Genomic DNA, 12418 nt, shown 5'->3' with positions numbered 1-12418 from the left:
GAGACCTGCAGATGTCAGCACAAGCAAAGATTTTATTTTAGACCCCACATGCACAAAAACACACAAGTACAATATGAGTAAGATAATTGTGAACATAAAAAGAAAATTTAGCTTTTTAACTATTCTACCAAGACAGGTTGGCTGATGTACAAACTTAATGAACTTTTTTCATCTCAATCATTTCTGAAAACTAACCTATATGTTTGACACTTCTTGATCATATTTATGTATCTCTTCTGTCTTTTTACAATCATGCTAAGGTCTTTAATAGAAAGTGGAAAAAGTGGAAAAATTAAATTGATAATTTTGATTTGCTAAAACAAAATGCTACAGCTGAGCTTCTAAACAGCCTAAGTTGAGTTGTTACAACTAACTGATGAAATTCAGTATTAAATAAAAGCACAATTAAGTTTACTAAAACCTCACGAGCTGACAAAAAACAGGAAAAAGGTGGAAAATCAATTAGATGAGCACTCAAAGGACAAGAAGATCCCTAAAAACACTTCAAGGAGACAAAGAAATAAAAAAACTCCACCAAACACTCCTAACAACAGCAACAACAAAACGTTATTGACTTGTTAGCATACTTAAGTTCCCAAAGTCCACTGATAAGTCGACTGAAGAAAAAAAAAAAATCACAAAAACACATCTGAGCCAAAATCACCAACAGATGGCGCTCATGTAACACGCTTCAACAGTCTGCCACATCTTTCCTTATTTGACAATTACTTTCGAGGTCATCATGCTTATACACACAGCCTACATTCCATTCTGCCAAGTATGGAGAACACAGTATGAGGAATTAGTATAACTTTAAATTGGAGTTTAGCATTATTCCGGGGAACACTTACTGCTGACATCTATGCAAATTAGGGCTTATTAAAGGCATAATTAAGACAAATCTAAATGTGTGACCTGGCCATTGCTTCAGACCTCCTGCAGTCCTAGGGCCTTCGGAAGAATTTTAATTCTTACAACCTACTTAGAACCTATGTGATCTTGTAATGCTAAATATAAATACAACATTTAATGTTAACTGTTTTAGAACAAATTCTGTTGAATGTATGCATTCTGTAAACAATCACTTTTGGAAAACATCCAGGAGTTATTGACCTGTTAGTAGATGCTGAGCTGTACTGTAAATGGGTTGTTATTTTTACTGGTTTGTTAGTGCCTGAGTGCATTCTGAAACTAACAGATGTGTATGTTATTTCAAGGGAATTTATTTTCAGCTCTAATAGTTTCTACAGAGTTTCACTTGAGCAGGTGTAATCTCCGGGGTGCAAGGAGTCAGGAAGTGTCTTTCTAAACATAAATTATTTTGAGACATCAGGGAACTAAGACCTTCCAGAGAATGAAAGAAATGTTCAAAAATGCTTATTTTAAGTTTTTTTTTTTATGTGATTTGATTAAACAGTAACGTATTCCACATGAAATCTTTTCTTATGCGGGTATTTTGTTCTTTTTTTCATTGATCTGTTTGGGTGTATATTCAGTACAAACTTATATTTTCAAAAAAATTCTGATCTTAAAACCATAATTAATAAATGATCAGTGACAAATTAAGACAGCAACACAGTTTGAACCTCCGTACCCTATTCAGAGAGACATTAAAACCATAAGCTTTAATGTGTTTTATTGGAATTTAATGGCGTGTTAACTTTGCTTGCAGAAATATAACTGTTTTACAGGAATCTTACAATTCTATCAAGTATATAAATTTTTTGCATTTTATTAAATACATTAATATACAGTGATTTACAAAAGTTCTAGTATGAGAAGAAATCACAGATTGAAAACATTTTTGGGGTTTGCCTTATTACTGCTTTTAAAGGCTTGTTGAACCAAAAAATCCCTCCTTAATAGCTTTACACCTGAGCTTCAACAGTTGCTAAAAAAAAAAAGCATATTAGCAGTTCCAGTGGCTCAGGTGCAAGACATAACTAAGTAAAAAGGTTAAGAACATTTTAACAATTTCAATTTAAATTAGCCCAAAATTAAACGAATCTTATCTGTAACTGGTATGCTGCACTTTATTTCATACATAAATGTGTTTTGTAATTGTGCAAAGGTCAATAACTGTCCTTTAGTAACTTGTGTCTATAACTCCTAGCTCCCTGACATAGTTTTCAAGTTTAGTGTGACAAAAAAAACAACTAAATATAAACTTACACTGATCCTGCCACATCAGTTTTATCTTTGGTGATAACCTCAAAATTGAGGTTGAAAAGCCTCCCTGCTGTCACCTTCGACTCCCTGTTTTTATTTGTATTTATTTATTTTTTACTTTTAGTCAGGTTAAACTTTTTATTAAAATAAATTATTTCACCAAATCTTAATTTGCCAAAGGAATTATTCATTATGGGCTTAACAAAATGTACATACATTTTAGTATGATTTTTTTCTTTTTAAGTTGAGCTCTGACAGTTGCTTCATTTATTCAGTTGTTGTGACAGAGGGATACAAACAATGCATTTCTTTTTAGAAAGGAAACTTTGAAAAATATACCAAACTTCGGGGAATTAATTTGACAGTTTCAAGAGAAGCAACAGAACATTGGTAAATGTTTGGTCCATATACAATGTTTTTTTATTTTTTATTAAAACCCCACAGTTTAAATGCTCACAAAATTAAATGATCATTATATGTATTTATAATGCAGCCTAATGAAACATAATATTAACATGTACATAATATACAACTATTAATGAACAAAAGACACAACCAACAGAAGTGAATCAACAAACTTTTTTTTTCAATGTCATTTAGTTTAATTCCTTTCTTGCTTTTCTTCACGCTCAGGTTCTTCAGTTTTTTCATCTAGCAAAGGAGTTAAGCAGGTGTGAACTGAAATAAAAAAATCACCACATGAAAAAGAACTTAATGACAAAAATGTTTACATTTAAAAAAATATTTTGACTCGCTGCTAAATTATAAAACAAAAATTTAAAGCTTGTTTTATGATAAGTAATTACTACATGATAAGTAACAATTATTAGATATGTGTTACACATAACACACATATACGCTGCTAACAAAGGCTGCCTAGAAAGGATCCTTTAAAATTGAAAGAATCCTTTAATAATAATCAAATGACAATGCTTTCAAAATTAATTAACAGAAAATTAACTGTCAAAAATCAAAATCAACAAAAAAATGGCAAACAATAGACCAAGATAATGCGAAAGTCACAGTAGAGAAGTTTATTTGAATAGCTAGGTAAACGAATATATATTTTAAATTTAACATTGATTCTACTAAAAAGCATCCAACAACAAAGTAAAATAATTGAGTACAGTTACTCCAATCAGCGAGTATGTATATAAGTTTAATCAGTACCGACGATTGTGTTTTAATTTCAAATTTAAATGTTTGGCCAGGATCTCTCTTCATGCTCACATTCTTCAATGTTTCTTCATCTGAAAAAGAATGATAAAACAAAAAAAATTACATTCTAAAATAAAGAACAATAAAATTACATTTATTCACAACTTCAGTTTTCAAATATTTTCATATTTAATTATCTCTCATAAAATAGACTCATTGAAAACTGCTTGAATTATAATCTTAATAATATACTTAACAATTTGAAACCATTCAAATTATTTAAATGAAATTATACACTGTAATGAAAATTAAATGAAGTTGAGTTAAAATTAAATGAAGTGAATTACACTAGAGGGACTTGAATTTGATTAAATTGAATATTGGAACTGAATTCTGTAAGTTTTATCTCCACAATCCACTCTTTCAATCTATGAAGTCTTTCCAAATTGATCTCATATCAGGACATTTGACGTTTTATCATATATACTATTAACTTCACCACAGAGACCCACTTAAGACGTTCATTAGTTTAATCTTGATGAATTAGAATTTAGTTGCAATGATAAGACTACACACAATGTGGACGTCATAAATTCATTGTTTGGTAGACAGCAGTTAGCTGTCTGCATTTTAAGCTTATGCTTGTGAATATGCATTATCCCGTTTAGTTTTATAGAAATGCACAGTCGGAGCATTTTACCTGATGTAAGCTGAAAATCACATTATAGGAGAGGGAGAATATGAAGAGGAATATGAAGAAGGAGGTTGTTGACCACAAGCTGCTAAAGTCATCTTCGGCTTCCAATATGCAAGAGACTGTCATATTTGAAAAATCTAAAGAAAGAAAGTTGGATTATAAATTATTAGAAAGAATGGAGGGTTATTCATGTGCATGCAATAAAAAGTTCATTTCACCTTTCACAACTAAAAAAATCTGACCAGTGTACAGTTTGAATAAGAAAAACGTGTATCGAAATGTTTTCATTCAGACATAATGCACAAGTGTCTCCATGCAACATTTATTTTGAAAAGTATGCACACTCATTAGACAATTACACAGTGCAACAAACTGAAACAAAACATGCTCGCAAACAAAGCATTTGAAACATTGATGTATATTTTTTTTTTTCTACTCGCAGTTTACCGTGACATAAGACAGTGCACAAGACTTTCACAAATGGCAATTCACTTACAGACACAATGAGACATCAGTAGAAAACACAACATTTAAAGAATTTAGCGACACTCCAATGTTTTACCTGGAGCATTAGACACTTGTGTGGAACTAATCTTATCGCTTCTACCAGCAGGCCAGACGTTGCACTCAAACATGTAGGTACTCTCCTGCTTTTTCTTGGTGGTGGTGTACAGACTTATAACTCTGTAATGATCATCATGCTTCTCTGGGAGAAATGTTATCCCGTCAGTGTAGACTCCGTTATTCTTTCCAACATATTCTGACCAGGCGATGTAGAAATCCTGCTTCACGGAACTGGAAACCAAACATATTAGAGTGACTTTATCCTCAATAAACTCATCAGGGAGGATGTGGAGAGTCACCTTTGGATCTTTTCCATCTGAAAAAAAGGTTCAAAAGGAAATCTTAATCATTTTGTTGACAGTAACTTCCATGATACAATATTTGTCTGTCTGATGTTGACCAAGTTTTTTTTCCCCCTCTCTAGCAAACCTACCTCCTTTTTGAACAATTATCTCTTCGGTAACTGGTGACACATGCTCTCCTTCTGCAGAACACCTCACTTTCTCAACAGTCAGCCAGTCAGAGAGACTTTGAGTTAGTGTGCTTGTTTTTTGTGTGCAGCACCTTCAGACTTAATTTTTTCTGTAGTACTGTTTCTCTGGTTTGGTCCATCAATCTCCCATCTGATCCGAGTGCTTTCTACACTTGCTTTGTCTTGTCCAGCAATAACACACTCCAACTTTGCCTGTTTGTTGTTGAAGAGTTCCTCCGGACTTGGTTGCTTTAGGTTCACTGTGATAACAGCTGTGAAAAGAATAATTATTATTTATAGGAAGACAAAATATGTTTTCATTTTGTATACTTCTTTTAAAGGATAACAATCTTTTACCTTTGGATGCTTTCTTGATGTAGAGGTTTTGTCTGTGTGAAACCTCGCAAGAGTAAACAGCCCCACTGTTCCAGTCTGTATTTGAAACCTCAAGAAGACTGATGGTTGAATATGTCCCTCCATTCAATTTTGGGTCCCAGTCTTTAGCAGTTACCTCTTGTCCATTCTTTTTCCATTTCACTGTGATGTCTTTTGGAAGGAAGTCCTCCGCGGTACAAAAGAGGATCTGGCTGGTTCCTCTTGGTTCTTTCAGCAAACTAACTTTTGGAGGTGATGGTTTTTCTGAGAAGGTGTAAGAATCAGGGAATTAGCTTGCATTTCACATTGAAGATGTAAAAAAAAAAAAGTTAATCCAAACCATTTTAAATAGTCACATTGATTATAATAAGAATAATATAATATAAATCATAGTTTCACAATATGAAAACATGAAGTAGAGGACATAAGTGAACTCAGCCATTAAGTAAACAAATAACATACTTTCCACTTGTGTACTTTGATTACCCACAGCACACTTAAAAGACTTCCAAGAATCCCAGTCAGATTTTTTTATTTCGATGGAACTAAATCCAAAATGCATGTTGTTTCCTGTGACTGGAGGATATCGGACTGAAGTTGCCAGTGCAGTTCCTGCCGCATCAGTCCACTCAATTGTACTCGTCGGGTTGAAATTATGTACAAGACAGCCAACTGTCAGCTTGTGTTGCTCACTTTCAGAGCCACACTGAACCACAGGAAATAAACTTGGTGTAATGGATGTAGCAACGTCTGTAAAATAAACAAAAAGACACTTTGTTTCACATTACAATGAATATAGATATTTCATTTTTTTTCCTCTACGACCTATGATTTTCTTAAATTAAAACATACATATTTCTGGCCCTCCTAATAAAGACAACATGAAAATGATTAATAAAATTGAGAATATTTTTACATCTGATGTGACATAATTTTAAGCCATGCTTAAAATGTTTCAAGCAATAGATCTTCAAACTCTCACCAGAGTATTTAAGCATTATTTTACATTTTTTTATTTACCGCCTTAATTTATTTTATTAATTAAAAGACATTTCTATCCCTTGTTTTCTGTTGTGATTCATATACCTCTATAAAATCATGAGCATCACTGCGAATATCAACAGATCACAATTAAAGTTGAAACATGTTTGGGTCGCTCACTTTTTTTTGTTGAACCAAGTACAGCTGGAAAAAACCCGAACAAAGTTAAATCATAGCTTCCACCAGCCGTTAAAACTAATGCTGGAAGATTTTAATAAATATGGTCTTTCAATAAAAACCATATTTAAATATCTTAAATATGGTTTGTAAGATATTTAAAGACCACATTTTATGGCCATTAAATATGGTCTTTAATGACCATAGTTTTTGTCTGTTTTATTTAATAATTTGTTTTAATCAGTTTGACATTCCTCATTAAAATCTTAATCTTCCAATATATATATAGCACAGATGCACCGACAAACCACGCTAAAATTGTTAAATAAATGCTACAGACATAAACCATTGTTTGCATAAACATAAAATAACATAACATTCTCTAACCTTTGACATGGCTTGTGAATATTATTTTAATTTACATATCAAATATATTTAATGCCATATTGTATTTTTATTTATTTTTTTGCCACAAGTGATATGTTTATTACCAAAAAGGCAAAAAACAAACAAACAAAAAAATAAAATAAAAAGTCACTTACGAGAAAAAAAGTGGAAAAAAAAACACTTGTTGAAAAAATTTTTAAGAAGATGGTGAAATTATTTTTCAGAACACATTTCTAGTGACTTGAAACAACTCGCATTTCAGTGCAACTGAACAGATGTAACTGCTAAAGCAAGTTACATCTGGTTTAACCGATGACAATTTTTAACAAAAAGAAAGAAATACAAAACAACAGAAAACTAACAGAGAATGGTATCTTGCTGGTAATTTTATCCTAATCTGCTATGTATACATGCAAACAGTTTGGGAGGATTGATTTAATTCTTAATATTTAAATTTATTGTACAGCTGAACTAATAAGATCTCATGTGTTTGTCTGAAGGAGTATGCGTCTGCAGACAATCTCGCAAAAAATAGTTAGATTTCTAGTGACTTTTGATGAATACGAATACCAGTTGATTTGCTGCAACATAGCACAAATATCAATATCTAATTTCTAAATGTAGAATTGAAATAAAAAGATATAAAATATCCTATGAAAATTGCCCGACAAGTATCCTCAGAGCAAGTTGTCAAGTTGTTTTTGGTTGTTTTTTTTCACATAAGGTCCTAAATAACATCAAATTAGAAATCCTGTTAAACTTAAATATTACAATATTACCAAAAATAAGAAAAAAGATACCTGTATAATATTTTTAAATGATCTTACCTGACAAAACGGTGACTTTAGTTCCACTACCCCAGTAGTCAAAAGCATCACAGTGCTTCATCTCCACTTACTGCTTGAACAAAAACATGAAGCACTAGAAAAGTTGTGTTAAAGGTGCTGGATAAAGAAAATATCAATTATTTAATTATTTTTTGTAAATGCTGATGAGCCCAGTATTTTTGTGTGATGGTTAAAAAAACAACAGTACTTTTAAATTATTAATCCTAACATTAGGATGGTATTCAGAACTAAATAAAAACTGTATTTGATTACTGTAAATGGCCATATGGAACAAAACTCACCTTATAAATAGAGCGCTCGCCTCATATTGTAATCGTAAATTTGCTTTTGTATTTTTTTCAGCATGATTCTAGATTCAGGTCAGGTTTTTTTATACAGAGGTTTTTGTATTACTGTACATCATTGTGCTCCCCAGTTATCACCATGAAAATCTCTAAAACAAAAACTAGTTGGCTCCAGTAGAGAACGGGTGGGGCCTAAAGCCCAGTGGGAACGTAAAATAAAACAGAACTAAGACAGCTGGAGAACATTCATTACTTTTTCAAATACAGTTATACATTCAGGTTGTTACCCTAAAATGTACACTTATCCTTTTGTTCAGGCACGTGCAGAGTGGGGGTGGGGGGAGCTGGGGTTGCTTGAGCATCTGCCCTTTTTGCTCCTTGCCCCAAGTGCCCTTTTGGTCAAATTTTTATGTTTTTTATTTATTTTATTTTATAAGCCCTCTTGTGACACATAACATGTACTAAAATTATTTGTTTTTTTTGTTGTTGATTTTTTGTACAACATAATAAGCCGGTCTTTGACCTTTTGCCCGTGACGCATGACGCAGTTGCCTCTCGCAGTAAGATAAAGCGGCTAACTGGAGCTCAACGTAGCGAACGTTCCAGATTACAGAACAGTTTTTGGTGAATTAAAAAAAACGTTTTTGGTGAATAAAAACGTTTTTGGTGAATAAAGTGGAGTAGACTTGCTATTTGTCAGATGACGGAAAACGTTGAAATATCGTTTCTGCTTCAGCATGGAGTAGCGGTTTAAGCAGAGAGGTAATGAAATACAACAGACACTGACAGGCCTCTGCCTTTCTCTGAAGAACTACTGAGCGGGAGGAGACAGCCAGGTGAGGAAAAACTGTTCTTATCCATCTATTCAGTAGATAGATGTTGTTGTTGTGCTATTAGCTAGCTGCTAGTTAACGACTTTGCTAGCAAAGCTAGATAACTAAAAAGCTTCTTCCCTGTACCGTTAATGATCGCAGCCATTCTTCAGAATTGCTTATGCAATAGGGGCACATCGCCCGTCCAAAACCGATCATCTCCATAATGGATATATGTCAGATCTTCTAATTTCCTTTGCTGCATAATGTACATTGCATTTATTCTGGCGTTAGGTAAATGTATCATGAAGGAAAATGGCACTTAAATAAAAGACCAACAAGGATATTAATTTAGAATTAAAAATAACTCACCCTGAATTACCATGATAGATATAAAAGTAATAAAAGTGTGTCATTAATGAAGGGGAAAAAACTCAATCCAGACTTTAAGTAAGTTTAGGGTCTGGTTCGCAGAGTCTGAAGTTATTTCCCCCCCCCCCCCAATTATTCAATGAAAAAAAAAGAAAAAACCTCGGTTAAGTAAAATAAAATTGTAATCAAAACTTTTGGAATTGCAATGATTTCATTTTTAAAAACAAAATGTTTTGTTTAAATAACTTTTTTCTAAATTAAATAACTAATTTTTGTCTCATGAACTTCAAAAGTTATTTGCCAAACATAAACTTTTATTTGCACACATCAGAAATATTTTGCGATTTTAGGCTCTGCCCACGACATCATGTGAGAAAAAAGTTTTTTAAGCAAAACTCAGTGGGCCTTTCTCATGGTGACATGCATTAACAATAAAAGTTTTGCTTTCGTTTTTTCTTTTTTCTGCAGTTCCACGTTAAAGTTTGATGCAGCTCTGCTTTCCTGAATGGACCATCTTCATCTCCACTGCAAGTGTAGCAAACAGGCAGCTCTTTGCTTTATATATTACAGTACACTAAAAGGTTGCATTGTGCCCTTGTTTATATTTTTAATAGTGTAATTCGGTAAAGACAAAATATGTCTGGTGGTCTAGCTCTGATTTACATATCTTGCTAAATTGCGGGTTTGAATATGGCAATACTTTCCTTAAACAAAATAGACCTGCAGAAAGAAATTGCTAATAAAATATCTTATGCATAGTTGTATGCTCTATATAGAGATTGTCCTTGGCTTTGATTGTATATCTTACAATTTTGTAATTTATCATTGTTTATTAAACTCTGAAAGGGTGGACATAACGTAGTTGTGTTCGCTTTCATCGTAGAAATGTAGAGCATGTGCTCCTTCACTTCACTTCCTTCGACATTTTGTCTTCGCATCCGCCAAATAAAATGTAGTTGCGACCCATGTGGTGATTTATTTATGTTTTACTGAAAATATGTTTTTTTTACGAGTAAGGATTTCTTATTTATTTGTTCATTACTTTGTAGTAAAACACTCATAATTTTATGTCATTACTATTATTTTCCTTTGTTAGCTATACTTCAAAAGTTCTTTTTTACTGTTTTACTGCGTTTCAATAAAAGTTTTCCAGTTGGAGTCAAAGTAATAGCATTCAGTTCATTATTATTATATATATATTACACATTTATACATATAAATGTGGTAAATGTCATGACTAATGGTTAGACTATATGTACTAAGTGTCATTCAATGGTAATCAGTGATTTAATTTAAAGAAATTCCCAGTATTGATGTGAAAAACACATTTGGCACAGTTTGGAGACATTTTTGGATAAATGACCTCTTCAACTGGGACATTTCTCAGTAAAACATTTATGAAAACTATATTTTTCACCTAGTGAGTCCAAATTTGGTGAAAATTTACCCAACATGTGGATTTACAAGTCTAAACTACTTTTTTGTGTGAAACATAATATTTTAGTGATGTTTTGTAATGTTTATTTATAACAACATTTTTGTGAGGTAAAAAAATGCTAGATTTATTGTATTTAATTCAGGCAGGATAAAAGCTACAATAGCACTGACACCAGGAAATAATTTTTTGATATCTTACCTTTACAGAGATACCAAAAGTTTGCACTTTAATCTGATAACTGTGAGGCTGTTAGTGATTTATTTTTGGATGTTTACAAAGCCCTTTCCACCCTTAGGGCTTAAAGGGATCTTAAATAAGTCAAGGAATGGATGTCAAGACTGAACATAAAGACTTCAGCTGACAGGAATATAGAGGAGTAATGAAGGCCTAGGGAGGAGACAAGTGAGTATAGAGCATAAGGGCAGACGTCACAGTTGGAAAACATGATCTAAAACACTAATCAACTCAAATGTTCAGTGAATGAAATATACAAACAAACTAAGACGAAATACAAAGCTCTATTTGCAATAACTTCATAACTAAGTTATTGCCTTAACTAAGCAGAAAACAACCAGGAAATAATCTAAATACGATAGCTGTAACCGTGAGCCCAAGCACTCTGGAGTCGTAACAGTTTAAATAGTTTCTACAAAGTTTCACTTCAGCAGGTGTGGTCTCCTGGGTGTAATGGGTCAGGAAGTAGCTTTCTAAACCAAACGTTTCTAAATTAATACATAGAGGGTTAAAATGTGTCTAGACATTTTCAAAGTATAGTGTACTCTGTGTTATGTTCAATGTTGTCTGAACTTTGTTTTGAGACAGAAATAATTAAATGTAATACTCATAAAATAAAATCAAATGGCAATCTGTATTAATTTATTCTACTTTAATATGTTAATATGTTAGTTTTAATTGTGTTGGAAGAACAAAAATACTTTTTCTGCTGACCTGCTTCGTCTCTATGGATTAGATCATGTTAATCAAAAATTCCTGTACCTTCAATAGACCAAATTTGAAAAAAAAAAAAAAAGTTAATTCTGGAAAATCAACCATCACAAATATTGTTGCATAAGCTATGACTTGTTTTAAGATATGGATACTTCTTTCTCATGACCCCAATAGTTGAAAGATTCACAGGGCTGCATATTCACACACTGAACAAAAACTTGAAGCACTAAAAAACACCCAGTGAAATTATATCAACACATTGAATAAATAGAACACTTAAACATGGCAGACATCATCTGAGGATTTATATTGTATATATTTCGAACAAGCTAAAACATCTAACAGTGCACTAATGAACTAAATGTAATTACCAATATGTAAGCTTAAATCTATTTCATCAGAAAGATGTAGACAGTTATTTTACATTTCAATTTGAAAATTGATATAAAAATAACTTTTATTAGACGGTGAGTAAAGGTATAGTTTTTGTATGAGTGTTTATCACTGTGCGCCAGCCCACGTATATCACTATGACAGACCCTATGAGAAAAACTCCTTCATAAGGTACTGAAGTGTAACAAGCATCTGTGGGTGGATACTTAAATGGAACTAAATTATTATAAATATATAATATTTAATTTGCAGTAGGAATAGGTGTTTCTTTGATTTTAGCTTTAGTGAATACATTTTGAAGACATTAAACATTTTTGATTCCACCAATTAAAAAGATTTTGTT

At 32.3% G+C, this 12418-nt stretch overlaps 1 protein-coding gene across 1 annotated transcript; it reads right to left on the bottom strand.

Annotated features, from left to right (window-relative positions):
- Positions 1 to 2787: 2787 nt before the first annotated feature.
- LOC145552678 (immunoglobulin heavy constant mu) lies at positions 2788 to 7868 on the bottom strand. Its single transcript, XM_081610452.1, is given in 7 exon segments — positions 2788 to 3419; positions 4028 to 4182; positions 4587 to 5139; positions 5142 to 5332; positions 5418 to 5699; positions 5829 to 6185; positions 7808 to 7868. Coding segments are annotated over 7 exon segments (1614 nt in total). The 3' UTR covers positions 2788 to 3404.
- Between the last annotated feature and the right edge of the window lie 4550 nt (positions 7869 to 12418).

Source organism: Poecilia reticulata, chromosome 8, assembly GCF_904066995.2.
Source record: "Poecilia reticulata chromosome 8, P_reticulata-male-v2, whole genome shotgun sequence".
Taxonomy (NCBI): domain Eukaryota; kingdom Metazoa; phylum Chordata; class Actinopteri; order Cyprinodontiformes; family Poeciliidae; genus Poecilia; species Poecilia reticulata.
The sequence above is the reverse complement of the archived record's forward strand: the minus strand, read 5'-3'. Positions and strand labels throughout refer to the sequence as shown.